Raw genomic sequence first — 26142 nt, 5'->3', positions numbered from 1 at the left:
TGAGAAAGTTTTACCTTCATTGGAAGTAGAAATCTCAAAGAGTTAAAGTCCCAAGTGCTTTAGCTGAACCAAGTTGTTTACGAATTTCTGCTTCACCTGCAGCATGCCAGATAGCGCTGTTATCTGAGCCAATCTAGACCCTTCTCGGTCTCCATCCTACATACATGTTTGCAATGTTATAGTTCCTAACTTTTCTCTGCTCATGAAATGCTAGATATGAGAGTTTAGCAACTTGTTAAAGTGACATGGAAAAGGCATCAACGGTCAGAGGATCATGGTGTTATGTTAAATGTATGTGTTAATATTGTTGTGTTTGTGTGCCTTCAGATCACACATGCGTTAATATCCATATTAAATATATAGTCTGCATTTAAAAGAAGTGACAGTCATATTCACACGAATCTTCATGGATATAAACCAAAAGTGCCATATGCAGGCGCCTTTTATGTGGCTTTCAGCTTATGCTGAAAGGTGCGCGACGGAGTTGAATGACATGCGTGCGTCATGCACAAGCCCACTGTTTTCAATGGGGATCGAGCATACCCGCTATTTGCTTTACGTGGAGGGGTCCAGAACGGATCCCCGTGTAAAGCAAGAGCGCACTATACAACAAAAACCTGAATTCCACTCTGTATACATTATGGGGGTCTGCAAAAATCATCTTATTTTAAATAATTTATTCTGTGACATACATCATTGCACATATATAATTATAGCATGTGCTGACACTCACTCTTTGCGTTGCTCAGCTAAGGAGCTGCCACGGGTTAGTGCGAACATGTCAAACTCTTCCTCCAATTTGCCAGAATTATTAAGAGATTGCAGGCCAGCACTGACACTACCTGAACCCAGATCTGCAAGGCATAAGAGAGAAACAAAGTGATTTCTAACACTTTTTGTGTGTGGAAAAAACTGTACCAAAAAGAGTACATGAAATACAATGGCTATAACAAACCAAATCAGGATAAGCACACATTATTTGTTTACTGACCATAAATAATACACATATAGGGGAACATCTGAATAAATGTTTCCTCATTCTAGGATGTTTATTTGAAGGAATTCAAGGTGGGAATTCTTTGTTGGCATGTACAATAAATAAGTGCCAAATTGCTCTGCCAGCCCACATACTGTACATTAAGATGATAGTATGAGATTGTTCTGAACGTTTGTGAACAGGAGTTCTCTTAGCCTCATCTCTTAGGTGAGGGTTAGGATACTGATATAAGCAGCTGTGCCAACACACACACACACACACACACAAAAAGAGCGTAACACAGACTTATTTTGCAATCAATACTTAAGGATATTCAGCAATTCACATGTTGCTGGTTCTACACAATTGATTCTACTACCATATAGTCATAGAATTTTGGATTTTTTTTAAAGCAAGAAAATATATGGAAAGATATAGCGTCTGGAGGCAGATATGCTGGTGACCAGGATCATGACATTAGGGAGTCAAGAACTACACAGGTCACGGGTTACTCACTCATTCCTGCAAGCTGAGATGAGAGTGTGTTGGTGGCTTCTGGCTCTTTTTCGACTGGTGCAGCACTGGATCCCATGTTAATTAAATTGCTGGTATTTTCGGCAGTTTTTTCCTAATTTAAAGATAATGTTTACTTGCTGTTTCAGTGACTGTGGTAGAAGAGCCAAGCATACTTCCACTGAGTATTTTAATATTTTGGGATTTGTAAAACATTACCCATTACTCAAAAACCTGGAAAATATGTGGTATATGTACCATATATGTACAAATGCAAAGGCCATGGTGCACAAGACACTGAAAATACACTTGGTTACCCAGGCAAGTACCATTCATTTTATTAATATTTTTGTGGTTCCTCTGTATTAACTAGCAGTTCAAAAGCACTACATAAACAGTTAAAAAGTAGACATTTTGTCTGCAATGACACTAAAATTAGTGGGACATGCAAGCTTAAAAAACAAGCCTCAATAAATCAGAGGTAGACAAAGTGTGGTCTGTGGGCCATATGTGGCCCCCACAGGTCTTCCCCCCTCCAAATGCCTTGAAATAATTTCTAGCAGATGTGGAGGGCATTTGCTCCTCATTTAAAGGCTTCTTGGATGCCCAATAGGTCAAAATGTTTTCCCCAAAATATCCTCTAGGGGTACAGGGGGTGTTTACACCATTTCTGGGGTCCTCCTGGGCCAATTTATGCCTTATTTGAAACACAAATAACAAAAAGTGAACTAAAAGTGCTTTTTGCTCACTTCCTGTTGTTTAAAAAAGGCACTTATTGGAATAAGTGCACTGAGTGTTTGCATCTTTCCTAGGTCTCCAGGGTGGGGCTAATGCAGCCCCTTAGCCTTCTACATGTGCCCACCCCTGTACTGTAAAGTCAATGGAGTTCCAACACAATACTTTCCTCTGGCCTTCAGATTGACTTCAGCAACAATACTGTATGTCTCCAACCAATACACTTGATAGTAAAAACTCATACACAAAATTGTAGACAGGTTTAATAATTGTAGAAATGACTGCAATCCTTAATATCACTATTTTTTGCTAAACATATAAAGTGTGAGAAGCCAGAAGACTTAGGTTTGTCATGTGGGGAACAACCAGTCTTAGATCAAGTGCATCCTAAGTTAAGGTATCCTCAGTGTACCATTACACCAGGTGCCCTGGTGGCGCAGTGGTTAAATGCCTCTACTGCAGCCACTCACTCAAAACCATAAGGTTGCGAGTTCAAGATCAGCAGAAGGGCTCAAGCTTGACTGAGGCTTGCATCCTTCCAAGGTCACTAAAATGAGTACCCAGATTGTTGGGGCAAATTAGCTTACAGTTGTAAACCGCTTAGACACTGCTTAGGTGGTACAGTGGTACCTCGGGATACGAAATACCCAGCTTACGAATTTTTCGGGATACGAATAAATCCCATAGGGATTTATTGTTTCGGGTTACGAAAGTTTTTTCGGGTTACGAAAAAACTCCGGCGCTGTTTTAAATGGAGCCGCGGCGGAGCCGCGGCTTTTTTCCCCATTAGCGCCTATGGGTTTTCGGCTTACGAAGGCTTTTCGGGTTACGAAATTAGCCGCGGAACGAATTAATTTCGTAACCCGAGGCACCACTGTATAACGCAGTATATAAATGAAGCTTGAACCTTGTATTACTGACCAAAATATATGACCTATCCTGACAACTAAATTGCTTAACTGGGTTAAGCTCGCTTGGGGCCAGTTTCCCAACTAACCAATCCCTTCTGTGGGTTGCACCTTCCCAGTGGTGCCCAGATATACTTTGGGTTTTTTCTACAGATATTTCCTGGCCCAAATGATGACTCAAAATGATACTGAGCTATCTTCAGTCACCATTCTGGATGGAAGAGGGCTGAGGAATATGTTTGCTCCCCTCTAGGGATATTCTAAATAGATGGGAAAGCTGTGGACAGTGGGACAGCTGACATATTCTGGCCTCAAAATTGCACCCTCTCACAAAATTAGGGGACTAGTGAGGCGTTAGAGACTGCATGTAACCTATAGATTGCATCTTCCTCTCCCCTCATGACCCTCTCCATGTGCAATACCAAATATATGGATCTACCACTCCAAGTTTTTCTTATAGCATCTGACCATTGTAACATGTTCTAAGTAACCAACAGGAATAACAAAATGCTGTTAGCATGCTTCAAAAGAAAGGAATGTGCAACTTACTTTAGCAGGCTGTCCAGACTGAAGTCTTTCGAACCTATGAGAAAAAGAGAGACAAACTTCAGAGGAACGTGGTAGGCTACTCTGCTTGGGAGAATGAGAAGGAAAGAGCAGGGGAAGGGGGAAAGGATTTAGGAATACCGTTCATGGCGTAGGAAAATGTTGTTGAGATTGTCATTGACAATGAGCAGCTCCTCTGTTAGCTGTTCATTGAGGATACGGGGAATCAGTTCCAACACACGCTGCTGCATTGCTTTACACGTCCGGTTCAGTTCCTACCCATGGTAAGAGAATGTACATTGTGAAACCCAGATTAAGTAAATTGTTAAGAAGTGAAAGCTAATAAGCAGCTGGAGCTAAGAATCCACGCCTACTAGTCAGGATATGGATATGACAATTTGTATTTTGTTGGGTATAATAATCCAACTCTGTTGTTACTGGGGTGAATCAAATTAAGCCCCTACTCACAGGGGAAAGAGAAGTGTCCTGTTCCAGCTACTTCCTACCTGGAGCAGTTCAAGGTCAGAAGGTTCAGCTTGTCCTGGCACGAGTTCAGTTAGCATCTCAGACATCACTTTCACATTTCCATTCACTACTTCTAGCTCACTGCGTAGTTTCCCAATCTGAAAGCAGAAATACAGACATGAGATTCCAGTGGGCTTCTCAGTAGCAAAGAAAGGTTTACATATTGTGAGACCATTGATCCATCTAGCTCAAAATAGTCTACTTTTGCCAAGATTTCAGATACATTCCTTTCCCCATTCTGCTATATATAATTCTAGAATCTTACATAGTTGGTCCTCCACATTTGAGGCTTTGACTTTTGCAGATTTGATTATTTGCGGTTTTGATTACTGTGTCCTCTCTAGGAATCTTTAGGTCCTCCAGTGCAACTCTGGCAGAAGTTGACCATATGAGTTGTGCTGGAGAACCTGAAGATTCCAAGAGAGGTGTTCTTTCAGGTAAAAAGAATACAGTGGTACCCCGGGATACGAATTGATCGCGTTACGAAATTTCCGGGATACGAAAAAGTTACATTGGAAAAAACTGTTCCGGGATACGATGTTTTTTTCGGGTTACGAATTTTTTTCGGCGCGAAATTCAAACCGCAAAGCGCGGCTAGCGGCTTTCCAGCGCTAGCCGCTAGCCTTTTCGGGTTGCGAAATTACTCGGGTTACGAACGGAGCCGCGGAACGAATTAATTTCGTAACCCGAGGGACTACTGTAGTGGTTTTTTATTTGCGGTTTTACCACATTCATGGGGGTCCTTCACTCCTAACCCCAGTGAATGTGGAGGGACCACTGTATAAGCAAAGCACATGCTCACTCGAGTCTTTCTCTTTACAGTCTTTGGGCTGATTAGGGATTTCTGGGATTCCGCTTTCTCATCTTATGGGCTTCTAAATTAGCAATATGATTTGAAATATGTCCTGTCTCCTGATCTAAGGTTCAAGCTCTTTGCTGGGTTCCTCCACTGTGGAAGAAACCAGCACAGACCACTGCATTTTAGAGCTAAATTATATACAATAAATAAAATGTGATGAGAGAGGTTTAGTCTACATAGTTGAATGGGCAACTGGAAATCTGGTCAAATGAGTTTCACAGCCAAGTAACAGATTTAAACCAGTACTCCCTAGTCCTAGGGGCTGTCTATACTGATGAAAAAATTCAGCTTCACCTTGCATTTTCCTGGTCTGCAGTGACCACAGTGCCACAACTACCCAGAATAAACTAGTTTCACGTTGTACTGATTGCCACACATTTCCTGTGCCTAAATTCAAATTAGTACAAAGGGATTCACCTTCTTTTCTTCCCAGCTTGTCAAAACCTATCAGCCAAACAGCCTTAATCTTAACCTGTCAAACTTGTTAGCTTGCACTCTAATTAGTTGCCTCCCCAATCCAATCCTCTTCCCCCATCTGGTTCAAGTGAGTGATCGTGAGTAAAGGGGGGAAGTCTACATGTCTCCTTTCCCCCGACTATCTGTTGATTTTTGTTTAAAAATGTTTTTTTTAATGTGTTCTGATGCACACTCACACATACAAATCCACAGGACACAAAGTATTCATTTCTTTTGCTGCAATTGCTGGCAATGGAGCGCTGCACCCTGGCTGCTGCCAGCCCCTCACCAGCAGAGATCCTGTAGTAAAAGTCGTTCTGAAGTCAAGCAACAGTGAGGGAATTGCCTGATATACACCCCCAGAGTTGATCTCATGGCTAGGTTTGGTTGGGGAGAATGCAGATATGTGGGCTTACAGATGCGCCGACATTAAGAGTGCTCAATGAGCACACTAGCATCTCTCTTTCTTTTCACTGCAGATTCAGCAGATACTGGTCTTTGTACCAACAAATGATCAGAAAGCACACTTGCTGCAGAGATAGAACAAACCAAGGCACTCCCCCCTCTTAGAGCTTGAAAAGTTTGAGGCAAATGGGATCTCTGGTCAGGGGCAACTCTGGAACTTGTCATTTGGAAAGAACTTTAAATGTGCAGTTCAGTGATTATAGAAAGTTTAAAGCAAAGTATGTTGCAATGTAACTACTAAGCACATTCTGTTCTTACCTGATCTGGTGTAGGTGCGATGGGAGCATCAGTTGCAATTCCTGGAGTGCCTGGTAAGGATACAGGATGCAGGATAGACTCTATTACTTGAGGGGATTCTGCTGGTGGTGAATTCACACCTGATGAGGATTCTGGGGTATAGACAGTCTAAGAGAGGAGTCCAGAATGGGAAAAAGCGATTTCAGTACAGGTACAGAAGGCAAAGGAAATCTGTACTTATTCCAACCCAAGATTCCACCCAGCAGTATTCTATCTAGATTCTCTTTCTCTTACCTAATGTTGCCCTTATCTGACATTTTTGGCTTTGTTTCTGTAATAAATTCTGTTTAGTAATAAATTCAACATGCAGTACACAATCCTTTTCATGTATTCTGAACATACCCTCAGTGCTTTTAAAGAGATCTTTTAATTCATATTGATTTGCTAACACAAGCACTTTCCCTTTCTCCATATTAACCCCAATAAAGCCTTCTGCAAAGAGCTTATCTATTTTTCTTAAGTAAAATCAGTTTGGATCTGAATTTTAAAAAAGAAGCTAATACATAACATTGACCTAAATCCAATGTAACTTCAGCAGAGTTAGCAGAGTTCTGTCAGCTTTTCCAGTTGTATTAATAACAGTGCACTTGTTCTTGTGGTCCCTAGGCACACTACTGTATGCACAACTACTGGTGCAACTGAGTGCGTAACCAGGTATATAACCAGTTCTGCTAATGGAAACTACATTGGGTTACCCGTTTTGCATATACTCAGTGTCCGTGAGACACTATTTCTGCTAGTAGAACGACATCTTAAGATGTTGGCCATAATTTTAATTAGTGTTCTACATCCAAAGCAAGTCTAAATCCTGCCAAAAATTCCAAATCTTGCAATATAACATCAAATACCACAGGGAAAAAAAAATTATCTTTGAATGAAACAACTACATTTAGAATATGCTGGGAAGATTTGTATTTTTTTATATTTTATCTTAATTTCAAACACTGGCTTCTCATTATATTCCCTTTCACCCCCCCCCCCCCCCCGGGCACATAGTGTTATCTTTAGCTCTTCACCTTTTTTGTTTCACTCTTTCAATAGTCACTGAATTTAAACAGACTCTTGTGATAGAAATCAGTTAATCTCACCCTCTGTGGCGTATGGATGGGTGACAGCATATCCAGATCAGTCATGGGAAACTCCAGGCCTTTTCTTCTCAGGTCCTCATAAACAGCTACAACTCCTGTCAGGTCTGGTGTACTACGGAAGGCATCAGCCCAGGACTGGAAGACAGCGGGGAAAAGTACCATTTCACATTATTATAATTTTTTGTTTTAGTTTGCGTGAAAAAAGGAAAAGTGCCTGTATTTCATGATTTTGCAAGAGCACAGAGAAAATATCAAATGTAAGATTGGATGACAAAATTATCTGAAACACTTAGCTTTATTTTGAAGACATTTAATTTTTTTTTTAATTGCCTTGGAGTGTACACAGCCCTGAAAATAATTTGGCAGTGTGCCACAGCCCAGAAAGCCAACATGTGTAGTGAGTGTTGGACTAGAACACCAAGAGATCAGGGTTTGAATTCTACCTTACCCAAAGAAAACTAATAGGTGACTAGACACTCTCAGCCTTTGAATAAGGCAACAGTAAACCACCTTGGAACAAAGCTTGTCAAGAAAATGTTAGGATAGGGCAGTGATGGTGAATCTTTTACAGACCGAGTGCCCAAACTGCAACCCAGGCCCCACTTATTTATTGCAAAGTGCCACGTCCCTCTGGCTTTCTAGTATGAAACTGGCAAACTCTGTGCTAGGGAGAGCATGTGTGCCCACAGAGAAGGCTTTGAGTGCCACCTCTGGCACGCGTGCCATAGGTTCGCCATCACTGGGATAGGGTCACCAGCTGAAGTCAACTTGAAGGCACATAACAGTGGCACATAACAACAACAACGATATAGCTCATGTTTAGACAGAGAGATTGTTTTCTCAGTCACTGAGAGCTATGCTGGCAGCCCTCTGAAGACCCACACATTTGTAGAGATCTTAATATACAAAATGGCATCCTGCAGTACTTGAAGTTTAAATGGATTTCTTTGCTCCTTTCTGCTCAACTATTTGCCAGTGGAGAAAAACAAGGAACTTCCTACAGCTGTGTTTCCTTGTGCAGCTCCTTTCTGTACTCACCTGTATAAGAGTCAGCACCTTGTCATGCACAATTGTGGGAGGATTGTTCTTGGGGAGGATGGTTCGCACCAGCACACCTTCTACAAAATCTTGGCTGGCAACCAGTACATGGAAGCGGTGACCACAGTTTTTGACACATGTTTCAAGGACCTGAAGCACAGACAAGATATCAGTGTTTTAGGCTTCCCCTACTGCCTTCCTTCCTCTTTCCTGGATAAAAATAGAAAGTCAGCAACACGTACTCATCATCTATTCCAAATGGGCATATTGATAGTTCTACTGCAAAAGGCCCAGGAGGCCAGCACAAGGATATGGGCCTACTGAAGCTGGTCAGCAAAACTGATATTTTGTTATGCAGGTTATTTTCACTTACTTTCAACTCAACCAAAGATTCATGGCATATTAGATGCAGCATTTGCTGCTTTCCCACTAATGAATCCAAGACTTAACATTCCAGTTCAGTGATCACACTACTTTTCCAGACCTATCCCTGAAGCAGATAGCTTCTGAAATGTCCCTGCTACTGAAGTGTTCAGTATTCCAGTAGTTTGTTTAGCTACTGAAGTCAATGCAGTTCTATCATGACAACCTACCTGCCTTCCACAAACCAATAGATGCTAAGAAATAAAGAGTGGGGGAACCTAAAGGGAGCAATGGCTTGTTCTTATTGAAAAAGGGGCCTCATACTCACTGTCAAAGCCAGCATCACCTCATGGAAGTTCTTGTTCCCTACAATCCTTTTCTTTATGGCTCGGAAGGCATCTTTGGGCCTAAGAGCAAGAGAAGCAAGATTAAAGGAGCAATCACAATGTAGCAGAGACATGAGGTAAGGCTGCTATTTGTCTGGAAATAATACTCAGTTGGACTGATTCCTCAGACACAGGTCACAAAATATAAATAATAAACAAATAAAATATTTTTTAAAAATATCTATCCCACTTTTTGCCAGGCAATCAAAGTGGCGTACAACAAGCTAAAATACATCTATATATACATAGTACCCCTCCTTTAAACAAGATTAAACAGTATAAGATTAAAAACTATATGCTAAAATCCGAATAATCCAAATAATAATCATGGGCAGAGTTTGATAGATGGGAAGTCTTATTCGTGCCCGAGTATTCTATTCCAGGAAGGCCTGCCGGAAGAGATCTGTCTGAATGGCTTTTAAAAAGCTCTCTAGATTGGTAATTTGACAGATCTCGTCTGGCAGGCCATTCCATAAATTGGGAGCGGCTGCAGAAAATGTCCTCTGGGAGGTCGCCGTCAATCTGGTCTTTATGAGCTATAGTAAATTCCTCACAGAGGACCTGAGTGTATGGGGCGGATTGTTTGGAAGCAGGTGATCCCTTAGATAGGTTGGGCCCAAGCCATGTAGGGCTTTAAAGGTGATAACCAACACCTTGTTCTGTGCCCGGAATAGCAAGCCAAGTGAGTTCAGCCAAGTGAGCTTCCTCATGATACCAATAAGTAAGTAAATAAGTAAGTAAGTAAAATTTTATTTGTATACCGCCTTTCTAAGACCAAGGCGGTTTCCAACATTCCACATAACAATAACAATATGACAATATAAACAGTATAAAATCACTAAAACATAACATTAAAAACCTTATACAATAAAAACAATAAAAACCACCACTCATGCCAGCTGACATGCTGACGAAGGGGGCGAGGAGAGAAAACTTCAGGGGTCAGAGAGTCAGGGGTAAGCCTGCTCAAATAGGAATGTTTTTAACCCCTTCCTAAACTGAACAATAGAAGCAACAGTGGCATTGCTAGAGTGTCACCTGCTGCTCGAGGGGGGAGAGTAGCAGTGGTCAGCCCCCCAGTTGCCCAGGGACACTAGACAGGAACTAGCCAAAGCAATAGGGAAGGGGGTGTGGTGCATGCTCACCTTTCCCAGTTTCTTTGACTAGCTTGAGCAAGCTAGCCAAGGCAACTGAGATGAAGGGTGAGTCATGCCCTCTCACTTCTCTGTTGCTATGGCCAGTTTGCTCCAAGGCATCTGGGACAGAGGGCGACTGCATGTCTGCCCCCCCTTCCCTGTTGCTTTGGGTAGCTCGCTCACTCTCCTCTCCTTTTTTGTTGTCTTGTCTGCCTTGGCTGAGAGAGCCAGGGCAGCAGAGAAAGGGCAGGTACCGGCGGCAGCAGCACCACGCCCCTCCCAGTGGGAGGACAACTGAACCAGGTGTCACCCTGTGTGGTCTGCACCTCCTAGTGACACCATTAAGCAGCAACTTGCTCCTCACCATCTTAGTATGCTTGAATTATTCATATTAATATCCTGCCTTTCCTCCAGTTTGGGATTCAAGACATTTTACAAGGGACAGAAGCATAGGTACCAAGAAGAACAAGAAGTGAAATGAGCAAGGCAAACACAAATAGAAACACAGATAAGTGGAACATTTGCAGAAAAAATGTTTTTTTTTTATGAATCCATCTTAATTGTAGTATTATGGTATTGGATGGCTGGAGTAAGATTTAAATCCACAGCACATATAAAATGGATAGCTATTAGGCAGATGTAGAACAGAATACACCAAGTCTACCCACAGAGGAAAAGAAAACTTAACCTTCCCCCTAACAAATTGACTTCAGAGCTCCACTAGTATTTTTAAAAGTGGCACAATACACCTGCTACCTGTTGCCATGATGAGAAAGATGGGAAAATAAGGAAGTACAGTAGGATATCCAGGACATTCTTTTAATTTCTTGGATTTTTCTTTTCTTTTTTTTTTAAAAAAAAAAATACTTTACTTCACTGCCTTGGATACCCAAAGCAGGTTTATGAGGGGGAAAATGAAGAATGAAATATGCTGCAGGGAAAAGGATAAGAACCAGAGCTAGGCTAATGAGAGATTGACAGAGCCTTGCACAAGGCCATGAATTTTATATATGGCAGGTGATTATGTATCATGAGTACTGCTGCTGCCTGACAAGCCCACTGAGGACCCACTGATGTGTGTGTGTGTGTGTATGGGGGGGGGGGCAAGGAACAGCAGATGACATTTTGCTAAGAATTCTGTCATGGTAGATCTGGCCCTAAATAGAAAAATTAGCCATAACAAAATTTGACCTTTCCAACATGCAAAATTCTTCATAATAGTTATTTCAATATCAATGAAGAATCTTACGTCGCCTTGAAGACTAATACATTTATCTTGACACATGTAGACCAGACCATTTAATCAGGTGCACTTCTTTTACCCTGACAACCAATTGTAGGCTAGCATATACAGAGTCCAATGTTCGTAGGTAAGGCAAGGTGCCAGTTATCTCCCATAGCAGGTAAAATATTGACTTGATGAGCAATGATGGAATGTCTGGGGCCAAGAAAGGAATATTAAGAAGTGTTTCTGCGAGAGGAGGATATGATTCTGGGCTGTGTGTGGGACCTGCTCGGAAGAGATGTATAACCTAGGAAGACAGAGATGAGACACAGTAATAATAAATGGAGGACAAGGCTGCAGAGTTTGAAGGAAAAGTAGCAGACAACATCTCTCAATTTCTGTATAGGGAGACAGTTGCAGCAACAGAAAACCACTGCTTTGCATTCCAACTCCAATTACATGCTGTTCTTGCCCTTACTGAGGTCACCAACAAACCCACCAGCAGTTATTTATAGGGTCCAGCATGGATGGTTTGGCATTCCTCAGATTTCTGATTGTTTACACTAGTTTGCCCAGAATATGTAATCTAGACACAGAACAGATGAGGAAACCGTACAAGGCAGGAATGAAATTGGAAAGTCCATACTCTTTTCCCCAATACACTCTCTAATTTTATTGTACTATAAATATACCTGAAAGCCAAGCCACAGATGAAAATGAATAAAATCAGAACACTGAAGGATCAGCTGAAATTCTTGAGGTCTCCAGTCCCCAATAAAGGAGAATATTAAACTCCCAGGGAGAAGAGGAAAGGAGAGACAGACAGCAAGAAGGAAATTGAGATAAAAAAGAAGGGTTTATACAAAAGGAATACACCCCAGTAACCAAACTTTTGTGAGAAAAGAGTAAGAGAGATCTTCAATAAACAAAAACTAGAGAAAAAGGATCTGATTGATTTTATTCCCTCTCCCCACAAGAATTATGGCTAATGGAGCTTTTGGCAACTGACAGTATAAAAGCAGATTTCAAGTAGCACATTCTAGCAATATTCTCTTCTGAAAGTGTCAAGGGATTCAGGCTTGGGCTTTTAACAACATCCACAGCCTCCCTATACACAGAGAACTTTTCTGGAACAGGGTGTGTCTGTAAGCATTTTAGAAGACTCATGCACAGCAGGGTAGGCTGAAGCAAGTGAAACAATGAGCACATGTTAGAAGATGGAGAATGTTACTCATAATTTTTAACAGTACTTCCTCACCCTTCTTCTGTTTCATTAATGATGTCGCAGATCTCCATGTTGAGGGCCCAATCTTCATTCTGCAGGGAGCCATCAGTAGCTTTCTCTGGTGGCAGCGGGGGGAGGGAGGAGAAGGAAAAACAACCATAAAATGATGACCCCCTAACATTGCTTTTGAAGTATGAAAGCATGTTTGGGGCTGGGACTGGAAGAGAAGTAGTAAGGTTCTAAATATATACCTCCTGTCTGAGAATATTATGCTTCATTCAAACAGTGGACCTAAAGATAGTATTTGCATTGTCAGAAGAATTGGCAGCATGGGAAGTTGTCATATCAGTGGCCTGTGCAACTGTACAGGCTACAGCTAAAAGCTAATACATCTTTGGTAAGAGAAGTAGGTCCCCTCCTTCACACAGCTGCCAGATGGTGATAGCTTAAACCACAAGTGGAAATTGTGTGGCTCTCTAGATGTTGTTGCTGAATTGCTACTTTCAAGAGACTTAGCCAGCATACCCAATGGTGAGGGATGCTGGGAGCTTCAGTTTGACAATATCTGGAAGGTTCACAATATCCTTCTTAGAGTAAACTATTTCTGAAGCCACTGGCCCGTAACCTCTAGCTAGCTGTAGAAACTCTGTGTTGTGACAAGCACTGCAGTCAACCAGTTAACCCAATTATAGCTCCCCACTGCCCACCCACTCATTCTTGGGCAGCGTAAGGATTTTCCTTGCAGCACAACACTGTGTTGTATGGAGAACTGTGGTGATAAGACACTCCAGGTAAGTGACAGATAGCTATCACGGTTGGCAACTAGTAGAATCTCCATGTTCAGAGGCCAGATTGTAAAGACAAAAAAATGGGGAATGACCATCTCCATTAGCACTCTGCTAGTTATGATGAGTATTCAGTAGTCACATAGATAGATAAACCGCTCTTTTCACATTCTTACTCTTTCTTTCCCTCCAGCTGGGAGTCTAAACTGTCATAGAGGATCCCCATCAGAAGTATGTATGAAAAAAGGGAGAAGAAAGTTAAGTATTTTGTTTATATATGGATCTTGCCCATTGTGGACTCTTCCATGAGATAGACGGTGCTGGCTCATTTCTGAGCTATTCTAATAAATCAGATTATTGCTCAAGTTTATTATTGTATTTTTATCACATGCAGTACAGCAGGGATCAAAATGTATTGGACTGTCTCCAGTTCTAACAAAAATTGGTATATAGTGAACCCTTGTTATACACTGGGATTTGGTTCCAGGATCTCCCGTGGATAACAAAACCCATGGATGCTCAAGTCCCATTAAATATAACGCCATAGCAAAATGGTGTCCTTTATAAAAAAAATGGAAAATCAAGATTTGATGTTTGAAATTTATACTTTTTTTGAACATTTTCAAACTGTGGATGCTTGAATCCGTGTATAAAAAATCTGTGTATAAGAAGGGCCGACTGTACTCATAAAACAGGTAGGAAATTTTTGGCTTTCAACTTTATTGGCCATTCTGGGTGAAGCTGATGAGAAATGAGGTCCAAAGGTTCCTCACCCTTATTATAGAAGGTTCTTCAGAAGAAGAAATTGAAAAAAAGGCATCCCGTATAGCAAGAGCACAAACTATGCAGTGGTCCATATGTTGCTGAAGCTAGTATGGCTAATGATGAGGAATGCTGGGAGTTACAATTCAATAAAATTCTGGGGAGCACTGAATGCTCAGCTCTCTATATAGAACATAGGACAGAACTGAGTGAGAGGAAATCCAGTCCTCCTTTCATGGTGTCCCATCCAGATATCTCTTCCTGTATTTGTTTTGATGACAGAGTGATAAATAAGCTGTTATTACCGGTTCCCAGTGTCTCCACCCTATAATAAACTCGGCCTCAAACTCTGGTGGCAAGTGGGCTAAATAATTATAGGGATAGTTCCAGCATACAAAGGGAAAATGGATATCTTGCCAACAGCAGAAGCAGCCGGGAGTCTAGAAAGCAATAGGATGAGGCGAAGGAGGGGAAGACTAGCAGAATCCATAATTCACAGTAGCGGTGTGGCCAAAGAGGTAAATCAGACCACCAGTGGTTCACTCAGAAGTAGAGATGGGGGTGTCATGTATTTTTCCTGGAATTGTTTCTCTGCCTTTTACATACATGTACACAGACCTCCTCTTAACAAGTAAAGCGTCTGGTGGCATCATAATGGCTAACAAGATTTATTCAGAACCTGTACTCTAAATGTGTTCTATCTCTATGCTATAAAAGCCAGGAAAAGCTGTTTCAGTTGAATTCTGGCAGGCTTAGTAAAGGGATGGGGTGGAGGACCTGATATTGCTTATTATTTCAAACATTTATACTTCATCCTTCCTCTTGGGAAGCCAAGGAAAATAACAGTAAGGATAAACCCATACTTTCAGTTCTCACAGTTTAAAAATACAGAATTGCCTCTACAGATTGAGATGGTTAGTTCAGTTGGCTTACTGAAAGGGCCAGTCCTGTTCTCCTACTACACATACTGTCTGTGTGTTTGTGGCAACTACTCTAACCTCTGTCTTGAAGAAAAGATATCCCATCAAGGTCCCAAAATTTTTTACTTTGCAGAAAGGAAGGCAAATAAGCCACATATAGAGGCTGGTTTATTGGGAGAGGAGCAGGGCCGGCTGATCCATATAGGCGAACTAGGCAGTCACCTAGGGTGGCAAAATGTAGGAGCAGCGCAGCGGCTTTCTTGTATAATTTTCTGCGTAATTAAACAATATTAAAGTGAAAACTCAGTACAGCAAGCGACATAAAAGCTACCGTATGACGGTTTCTTTGTACAATGGCCAAAACATAAATATGCCCCCCCCCCCCCCCGGTGTCTGTGGTACAGTCACATGGTATATCATCTGCCTTCCGGGGAGTGACAAAATATTTCTCGCCTAGGATGGCCAAATACCTAGAGCCGGCCCTGAGGAGGAGACATCCCAAAAAGTATAACATAGCAATAATATGCAAAGTCTACTAATCTGTAATAGGCAAAGTCTATTAATCTGACAACACAGAAATCTACATTCACGTGGGCCAGCAGCTTTGGAAGGTGCAAAGTTCTTGATGCACATAAGGTACATGAAGAAGTGAGAACAGGGAGTGACATGGTGGGAGGAGTACAACTGGGAAAGAAGTCTGAGGACAGTGTGACCAACTCCCTGAAGGCGTATAATAGTTTGGTATATTGTATATAGGAACCAGGGGGTGGGTGGGAGGGAGGGAATCCAAAATGCTCTTAGAATGAAGTGGGCACATTTGCATAGTGCAAACTAATTTTGGATAATGTATCTCCAATATGGAGAGTATATAAATAAAAGCAAATATTCACTGAAGGGCAAATTTCACACCACTGCCTATGCTGGGTTTTATGGTCAGCATGAGCTACACACAGTTCTACATACAAGAAAGGCTTTACAATGAGAGTGTGAGCCAGGGAGTTCCCAGTACAACTTGCATTTCACGTATGAACTCACTATAGGACCACGGATTATTTCAGTCATAATGTCCTCCTTCTAAAACTGGGATAATAAAATTGGCCTCTACCTGACAATACTTTTGTAAGAACTGTTGAGATAATGAATGTGCAGCTCACTGATTTCAAATTCTGAATGGGTTGCACTAATGCAGTTCTAGGAGGAATGAAATGTGATAAAGGAAACTGTTTTTGAAAATGGAGTGCCTGGACCCAATGGAATTAGCCATTCTTCTACTTAGGAGTATGTAGATGCCAGGATGTAGATGCTACAATGACAGTACTGAGAAAGGGGATTACTAGCTGGTGGGCCAAATCCAATTTATTGATAGAGAACCCCTTCCCTTCCATTGGTTCCACCCTTTCCTCCACTTTAAGAGATTCTCAAAGAAATTCCTATTATTTCTGAACACTGGCAGGAGAGAGTAAGGATAACTTTCTCAATCTCAGTTACCAATCCTATGTGAGGAGGGGGTTGACGCTGCCCTCTAGATAAGTTAAACCATAAGCTCCACCACTTCTCTACCATGCTGACTGGGTATGACAGAACTTGTAGACAAACACATACACAGGTGCCAAATCTGTGAATGCTGAAGCATGTTGACAGTTTTTCTTTTGTACAAACTGACTGTAAAGCAGAAATCAGAAATACAGGGAAATTTAAGTCTTCCATTTACTAACTGAAATCCTATTATTGTTACTGATTAAATTTGCCATGTATGTGTACTGTCAGTTCTATCTACAGATTCAGACCATCTGAAAAATGATGAATTCAGTTATGAAAGTGTGTGAAGGAAGAAGTGGACATGTAGGTGAGACAACTCATCACCTGACAGTCTACTTGAAGAGTTTTTACTGTTTGATACAGTCCCTCTAAATTCATTAATGAAAAAGATGCTGATATGCAAGCAGAGATAAAGTGCATGATTATAAGGCTCTCATTCTTCCTTTAGAGTAGTGATTCCTAAACTTTGGTCACCCAGATGTTTTGGACTTCAGCTCTCAGAATTTCTAACAGTTGGTCAAGCTGGCTGAGGCTTCTGGGAGATAATGTCCAAAATATCTGTAGGACCAAAGTTTGGGAACCACTGCTTTAGATGTAGGATGAACAGGTTAAAAAGTAAGGAGAGAGTAGCAGTACAGTACACAGGACCACTGGGGATAAACCTAAAAACAAAGCATTGCTTTGACAAATCCCTGTTGATTCTGTCTAGGAGGTTATCACACCTAATAGGGAAAAAAAAAAAACCCAGCAATTGTGTGTGGAGGGAGGTAGTGGGGAGGATAAACAGGGTCCAAAAACACACTGCAGAAATAATCCAATTTGAGACTGCTTTAACTGCTTTGGCTCAGTGCTAGGGAAATCTGGGAATAGTAGTTTATTGTGGCACCAGAACTCTCTGACAGAGAAGGCTATAGGTCTCACAAAACTACAGTTCAGAATTGCCTACCACTGAGCCAGGGCAGTTAAAGTGTCTCAGATTGTTTCGGCAGTGTGTTTTGGACCAAAGAAAAAGGGACACTATCTTAGTGATTGCTCTTTCTTCTCTGAAAGGTTAATTATAGGCTAAGAATCACCAGCTGGATTCTAGCTGATTCTACAGTACCACTTGTATCACTCTGACTGGATGTTTTAAAGAGCACCTTTTTAGGTTAGAATTTTAATCTCTGCCAGCCTCTCAAACAAGGCTCCTTACTTTCATAAATCCATTGAATGGATTTTGAGTTTGCAATATTTTGCAGGTTTTTAATTTATTTATTTTTAAAAACGGAAATCCTGCATTTGACTCTTCTAGTGATTTTTTCCCCTCCATAAACACAAAGGCTATTCATTGGTCACATGAAAGATCTGGATGCTGGCCTCTGTTTCAGAAGCCGTAATTAGAACCATCCACACCTCCTGAAATCTAATCCAGATCAACATGGCTTCTGAACAGAGTGACTCAGACAATAGGCACAGAAGTCCAAATTTCACTTGGTAACAAACATTCCAAATTGTAGGTTATGAAAAGGGGCACTAGAGAATAAATGTGATGAGCAAACTGAACATTTCAAGCTGGCACCATGTGAGCATCTCTGGCAAACATCAAACTTGGTTATGAATGTTAATCTGCCTCCAGGGTGTGGCACATAATTCTGAAGTGTTAGGTCTTACAGGCTGGTCAGGTTTTTGTGGATGTCAAAGAGTTCTGGTATGCTCCGAAACTAAAGTGTTTACTTGTTTAAATTCCAAAGAAAAATGACAGAAATATTTCAATGAAGATTCCCAGAATCTGTGAGCATCAATCGAGGATGGACTATCAGAGATAATTTACTACTAATACCTAGTATGAATTGAACTAATTTTACAGTTTACAAAAATGACAGTTTAGCTCTGCTTATTCCCTTAGAAATGATTATTAGTGTTCATTACGAAGCTGTAAATAATGGATGTCCCCCACTTGAAAATTAAGCAATGCTTTCAAAATTGCTTCTAATAGAGACTTTATTTCGTAAATATTACATAGTGATTTGAGTGCTGGACTACGACTCTGGAGACACAAGTTCAAATAGCATGCTTGTGAGGTTTAATATATCTTGTCAAGGTTGTTGTAGGTTATGACGACCCTAAGGCTAATCTGTGATGTGGTTTTTCTGGCAAGATTTGTTCAGAGGTTTGACTTTGCCTTCCTGTGAGGCTGAGACAGTGTGACTTGCCCAAAGTCATCCAGTAGGTTTTCATGGCTGAGTGAGGAATTCAAGCCCTGGTTTCCCAGTGTCCTAGTCCAATGCTCAAAGCACTACACCACTTCTCAAACTTGTCCTAATGTATTTTAGTGTATGAGCAACATTCCCAGTGCATGAAATCAATGAAATAATAATCAGTGTACAAAATAATCAGGATGTTATCAGAAAAGGACTATCCTCTCATTATATTCTCACTCCACTTTCAAGTTATATATCATTCATTAATCAGTCACTCTACGTAGGCCATTCACCATGTAAAGTAGGTTTACACAATCTTTTTGGACCTTGATGACAACATATGATGTTGGCTCAGGGATAGTTAGGAAGGGGAGTACAAAGCTTCTTTTTACACTCCAAGTGGATTTCAGTGAGGATTTCTATGGGAGGGAATATGGAGGGTTGTCAAGGCTACCATAAGGGGGTGCATGCAATGCCTGATGGGGGCACATGTGATGTCCTTTTAAAGGAATAAAAAAGTGCTTCTGGGTGACATCTCCTAGTGCTACAAATCAAAAGGAATGTGCAGCTATTCTGCCTTTCCTCCTTAACAGATTCTTGTCCGGTAAGAGAAAAAAAAGAGAGAAGTGAGAGAAAAATGTAGGGGAGATTACCAACTGAAGATGTCAATTCCTGAACCTTGTGTAAAATCTTATGAGCATAGCAGGACTATTTTATAATAAAAGGCATTAAAAAGCATACCAAGTCTATTTTGAATGGCAAATGGATGTATTTAATAAGTAGTAAATCTGATGATCTCTTAAATGTCTTTTATTCCGCTGATCCCAACTGTTGATCCTGAGTCACCAATGGGTCAGCAGTGTGTGAATGTTGATAGATTCCAGTTTTTTGCTATGCACTGCACTCCTAAATTAAACTTAACTTGCCAGAAGAAATATATGAATTGAAGAACAGAGAGTTCTAATATTTCCAACTTTTTAGTGCATTCAAAACTAGTCAAAAGTGGGCACACAGTATGTTGGATTACATCTCCAGTCTGTCAAGTCTGTTTTTGGGGAGAAGGGAAGGGATATTCTTCTGTTGTGTTGACCAGAATTCCTTTCAATTTTACATAGATTATATATTAAGTACCTAGAAAGGAAAGCTTTCTGTGGGGCCATTCAGACTACAGAAAAAAAAACGGGTTTGAAAGCGATTCTTGCACGTGAAGTTCTTTTGAATCCAAATCCGTCACAATCCATGTTGGGGCTTGCACAAAGAAATGCCCCATACACCGAGGTATCCAGATTCGGGCTAAAATCCGTCTTTTCCCCAAAGACTCGGGTTGTGTGAAATTTGAACTTGCCTTTGATCATGATCGGGGCAAATTAGGGAGGGATTAGGGTCAGGGGGCAGGCAGAGGTCAGAGCATTCCCTCCCATCATCAGAAGGGAGGGAGGGAAGGAGGAAGAGGAGGAGGAGGAAAGAGCCGAAAAAAGGGGAATCTGGATGCAAAGGGTGACAGGAGGAAAGGGGGAAATCAGGGGTGACTTTTGGGCTGCAGAGGGCTATCAGAGAGAGGTGGGGGGTGGTGGAGAAAGTGATGAAGGAGGAAGAGGAGGAGAAAGGGAGGAAGGGAGCCATGGAGGGGATTCTAAAACGGAGCAGGAGGAGGATGAAGGAGCTGGGGGAAAGGGTTATTATTATTATTATTATTTGTGTTATATGAGGATGATACAGGAATGCCTGCGCTGCATTTCCATTTTATTCCCAATTCATTCCATGGGTCTACTTTAGTTGGAACTGACAGGTCACACTCTCTCAGCCTCAGTGGAAGGCAATGGCAAAGCCCCTCTAGCAGGAGGAAAAGGGTCAGGTCAGGTCAAAGGCAGGGCACAAACGGAGCTCACATCAGTCACCCCCCCCCCTTTTCATATTTTTTTAAAATTATTTTTGACCAAATATGCGCATGATTTTTTTTCTTGAGGCAGATAGAGCAGGGCTAGCAGCTTGTGCTCTTTCCCTTTTCTCTGCTGGCTTCCAGTAAAGGGGAAATGTTGCGAATGCAAATGTTACAATCAAAGGGCAGACCTACAATGCGAATGTTACATTTTTTGCTCTTGTCAATTAGACAAATGATACATGCTTTTGCTACTGAATTCAGAGGCAGCCCTGAATTGCTTTTAAAAGCAAAAAAAGAAAAGAATGTATGGCAACTGCATCCTTTACTGGCATTTCTGAGGTGAGGAATGTATTATTATTATTATTATTATTATTATTATTATTATTATTATTATTATTTCTTCATGTGTAAGAGGCATTCTGGGGGGCAAGGAGTGGGGGATGCATTAGCTTGCATGGGATTGAAAATAGAGACAGGGGCAGATCTGACCCAAATGCCCACATATACACACAACACACAAAAAAGAGGTTTTAAAAAAAAATTGACACTTTGGGGCATTTTGTACATGGCTCTTTAAAAAAAAGGAGGTGGGAGGACACTTCCGATGCCCCTGCAAAACGTCACCATGACGATCGCTTGATTGACAGCAGGCACAGAATGCATTTGATTTCAAATGCCCCTCTTTTTGTAGTAGGCACTTGCTAACAGAGAGATTCGGGGGAGGGGCATCCGAATCAGCCCAGTTCCTTCCAGATTTTTGATGCCAGTCTGAATGGGGCCTGTGAAATCATGAAGTGGGCCAGGGGCATGATGCAGTGAGGAAGGAATTCTGAAGAAGCATGTAAATGCATAAGGTATGCTTTTATCTAAAATACACAAGGACACGTTAGCAAAGAGCAGCTCTCATATAAACACAGTGAGGCCTCACTATCTGCGGGCTTGTCATCCACGGACTGAAGCAACCATGGTCACTAAACCATGTTGTCCCCATTAACGGTATGTGTACACAGCTGCATACATGTCATGCTACCATTAGGGACAATGGGACATGAGGTCCCACCTTTTTTTGTAATCGTGGGGGCGTTCAGAATAGACCCCCCAGCCCCAGGGATACAAAGGTTTGACTGTAACAAAGTTGTCTTCCAAAAACAAGCCACCTGTAGCACACCTCCTAAGTGTATCAGGAGATTCTCCCAGTAATCAGTTGGCCCTATACCCTGCTTCACAGGGCATATACCAGTACCTAGTATACATGGAAAACTCTCTCGGGGTCTTTATTGGTAGTGCTTTTCTGCCAAAGGTTTCTGCCACAGCAAAATCAACTGAATCTTGTAGCACCTAAATGTAGGAATGGAAATAGTGCAAAACACATGCCATATATCTTCACTCCTTTTTGTTCTCTCCCACCCCGCAACTTACAATTTCTTCCAGGCAACCCTCCCCCAAAGACCACTGCCACTTTTCTGGTATTCCAGACCACATCCGTCCCCCAACAGTCCTTTACTCCAGCCCCCAGAAATGCTAACCAAAAGCCATGTGGAGTTGCAATTTTCAGTCAACAGTACTCTGGTTACAAAAATTGCTCTCCATCCCAGTGCTGCTGCCCTCCCCACTTTAAGGACTAGAAAATTTATTAGGGTATACATGCTTATGGATTGGAGACAGGGAGTATGATTCTCAGTTACAAGTATATATGCACATGTAGGGAGGAGACTGTATATATAATGTGTTCAAAAGGAAATGAAATGCAGAGTTCAAAGGGAAATATTGCCTTCTGTACTTTATGGTACAGCATTTCTGTTCTGAAGCACTAAACAGCACCAAGTATTATTATTATTATTAGATTTATTATATCCCACCTTCCTCCCAGTACATGGGGCTCATGTGAAAGAGATGGGTTTACCTGTAATGCCCTAAAGAGCAACACTATGTCAGGAGCACTATAAGAAGATAATTAAACAACAGTTAGACCCAGTTGTCCAGTATTGCTGCCACAACTGCCTATCTAAAAGAGGGCATATCACCCCAAACTCCTGCTCTGGAGCTGACCTTGGCCCCAGATCCATTCACTTCCCATCATCCCCTGAAAACAACTATTTTTCTCGTTGGAGGGCCAGGAATGCCTGAGTTTTTGGGCTGGTCTTTCATCTCTTTTCTATTAGCAATGAAGAAAACAAGAGCCCTGCTGGATCGTATCCAGGGGTAGCTGTACTGCTTTGTTGTTGCTCCCCGCCTCCATCCATAGGGAAAGGTGGGTAAGAAATAAAATATTATTATTGTACAACAAAGTACAATGACATCAAAACAGTGATACCTTTATTATTGTAGTTAATTGCTCTGATATTGTTCCTGAATCATTGCAACCCTGAAGACGAGGCATCTCCAAGCCCCCACTGTCCTCTACTGTTCTGCTTAGGCCCTATAAATTAAGGTCTGTGGATTTTCCTGACTCAGTGTATCCATCTGGTATACAGTCTTCCTGTCTTTCTACTACCTTCTACCTTTCCTAGCATTACTGTCTATTCTAATCACTCATGCCTTCCCAGGATATGGCCAAAGCATGACAGCCTCAATTTGATAATCTTGGCTTCCAGAGAGATTTCAGGATTGATTTGTTCAAGGACCCATTTGTTTGGCTTTCTGCCTATCCATGGTATCGGCAAAACTCTTCTCCAGCACTGCATTTCAAATGAGTCGATTATCTTCTTATCCACTTCCTTCACTTCCCTGGTCTTACATCTGAACATGGTGATGGGGAACATGATGGCTTGCATGATTCTGAGTTTTGTGCTCAGTTGTATGTCTTTGCTCTTTTGGATTTTTCCCCCTAATTCTTTCATAGCTGCCCTTCCCATCCTTATTCTCCTTATGATTCCTTGACTGCAGTCTCCATTCTGTTCAATGTTTGATCCAAGGTATACGGGAAGTCCTTAACTACTCTGATTTCTCACTTTCTAGGTTGAATTTATATAGATTCTTCCTATCCGCTTTTTTCACTGTCCACTAATCAAAATGCATAAACTATACAACATGACATAGAGTATGCCTTTTGGTTGTTCCCATAAAGATATCACAGTTTTGTGGATTTGGGATGTCATCGCACTAACCCAGTGGTTCCCAAACTTTAGTCCTCTAGATGTTTTGGACTTCACTTCCCAGAAGTCCTGACTGCTGGGCAAAGTAGCTGGGGCTTCTGGTAGTTGAAGCCCAAAACACACAGAGGGCCAAAGGTTGGAAACAGGGTGACCAGAGGCCCTTTTATTTCAGCCTTTCGTTCAGGAGGAATTCCAAATTGCCCTCCATTTCGAACATGACTAAGAAGCATGAATTTAATATTTATATGTTTTTATGTATGATTGATGTTCGTAATGTTTTGTAATAGTTGCTGTGCCTTATACAAATAAACCTTTGGTCTTACAGGTGCTTTGGACTTCATCTCCCAGAAACCCTAGCCACCTTGGCCAACAGCCAGGAATTCTGGGAAACCGAGTCCTGAACCTCTGGAAGGTCAAAGTTCGTAGTGTTTTTAGCTTTTGTTTGGTAATGTATTCCATTTCTTTTGTCCTACATTTTTGCAGTGCCTTGTCCTCCTTTGCGGTGAGGACATTGGGTCAGCCTTGCTGGGGAAAAATTGCAGCTTTGACTATTTGCAGTTTTGATTAATACAGCCCACCCTCCCCATAATTGGGGATCCGTCCCAGACGCCCTCCTCCGCTTACGGGGAAACCGCCTGTGCTCAAGCGCCATTAATTGTTATGGCAGTGCGCTCCCACACGCCATGTCCCCCTTTTTGCCACGGATGCAAAGGGCAAAGGCGGATTGTATGTCCTTTCTAGGAATCTCTCAGTTCTCCAGTGCAACTCTGACAGAAGCTGACCATAGAGCTGTGCCAAGGGACCTAGTGGTTCCTATAGGAAACACTTCTCTAGGCGTTTGCAGGTCCTCCAGCGTAATCGACTTCTGGCAGATGTTGGCCATAGAGTTGCGCTGGAGGACCAGGAGATTCCCAGAGAGGCGTTCTCTCAGGGAAACAGAGCAGCGGTTGTTTTTACTTGCAGTTTCCCCACATTCTCCCTTAGCCCCAGCCAGGGAGGAAGGGCCACTGCAGCAACCTGTTGGGCCAAGGCAAGGAGCCAGCAGCTCAGCCTCCACCTGAGGAGCCCGGTTGCGACACACGCCAGTTCCTCCTCCTCCAGGGCCTCCTTTGGGTTGAGGAAGCGGCTGAGGAAAGGAACCGGTTCTCTTGAGCCGAGGTCCCTCACAGGGTCCCTCAAGAAGAAGCCCTTCAGGAGCGCTTCGAAGGAACTAAACTTCAACAGGATTGCCCCAGAAGGGCTGCCCACAGATACCCGCTCCCCATTGCTTAGCTCCCTTGTCGTTCCAAGCAGCTCCGGGTTCCCATTGGCTCCCTCGCCCTCAGCCCCGCCCTCGTGGGGGCTAAGCCCCGCCCACCTCCAACCGTCCTGAGGTCTTGAGGTAAATGCCTCCGCTAAGAAGGAGAAGCAGCACGCGCGGTTTGGAGGGGAGGGGAGGGAGTCCGGCCCTGGCCTTACCTATACGCTGCCCGACTGGCGAGCTGAAAGGGTTGCCCAGGAGAAACTCCATTGCCTCGACTACTATGCTGCTGCCGTCGCTGCTTCCACAGCCTCAGCGGAGAGATCAGCTGACCCGGCCTCCAGGGCGTCGTCACGTGATCACCTCGGGACCCAGCCGAGGAGGGAAGGGGCGTGCCGCTGCCTCTTCGCTAAAGCCCCGCCCCTTCCTCGTTCGTTCGCTCGTGCTCTCGTGACGTAAGCACCCTTCCGAGCGGAATTTAAAGGGCGAGGCTGACAAAGCGTCCCTGGCCCCGCGCATGCCTACTGGGGACCGGCTCCGTTTTCCCATACTCTGGCCTTCCAAGCTTTGTGGACTTCAACTCCCAGAGGCCTCTGCCATCTCGGCCCTTATTATGGGATTCTGGGAAGTGAAGTCCGAATAACCCTGGAAGGCCAGAGCTTGAGCGCCGCTGACTGGAACTCGACTTCAGCCCTGCAGAGGCCTTTCTGCGAAGGCTCTGGGGATTTAGGGCAACGGCAGCGTGTGACGTCACGGAGGGATGCGGATGTTTTTGCCATTCGCCAGTTTTGCCATCTCTGCGTTTTCATTTTAAGGCTTTTCAACTATAGGCAAATCTGCAACCCAATGTTGTTGTTATAGTTACTTTCCCCCGCTGGGCCTCAGAGGGGCTTACAGATCTAAAATATCCTAAATACAGGTTAGAAAATATCATCAATGTAGCCATAAAATTAAAACCACTTAAAAGCATAGCTATAAAGAATAACAACCACACTGTG

General features: G+C 42.4%; 1 protein-coding gene across 3 annotated transcripts in view; it reads right to left on the bottom strand.

Moving 5' to 3' along the window:
- Positions 1–25520, bottom strand: part of TOM1 (target of myb1 membrane trafficking protein) — a 38015-nt gene extending 12495 nt beyond the window's left edge. For 2 of the 3 annotated variants that reach the window (XM_042467600.1, XM_042467601.1), the window contains exons 1-11: positions 25363–25520; positions 12775–12859; positions 9098–9176; positions 8407–8556; positions 7369–7503; positions 6242–6388; positions 4185–4301; positions 3820–3953; positions 3682–3715; positions 1493–1604; positions 734–854 (exon numbers count right to left, since the gene is read on the bottom strand). In XM_042467600.1, the coding sequence (XP_042323534.1) occupies positions 734–854; positions 1493–1604; positions 3682–3715; positions 3820–3953; positions 4185–4301; positions 6242–6388; positions 7369–7503; positions 8407–8556; positions 9098–9176; positions 12775–12859; positions 25363–25414 (1166 nt within the window). In that variant the 5' untranslated portion in view covers positions 25415–25520. The remainder of the gene's footprint in view (positions 1–733; positions 855–1492; positions 1605–3681; positions 3716–3819; positions 3954–4184; positions 4302–6241; positions 6389–7368; positions 7504–8406; positions 8557–9097; positions 9177–12774; positions 12860–25362) is intronic. The other variant, XM_042467602.1, reaches the window with a different exon arrangement.
- Between the last annotated feature and the right edge of the window lie 622 nt (positions 25521–26142).

The sequence above is a fragment of the Sceloporus undulatus genome, chromosome 5 (genome assembly GCF_019175285.1).
Source record: "Sceloporus undulatus isolate JIND9_A2432 ecotype Alabama chromosome 5, SceUnd_v1.1, whole genome shotgun sequence".
Taxonomy (NCBI): Eukaryota; Metazoa; Chordata; class Lepidosauria; order Squamata; family Phrynosomatidae; genus Sceloporus; species Sceloporus undulatus.
This window is presented reverse-complemented; position numbering and strand designations above follow the sequence as displayed.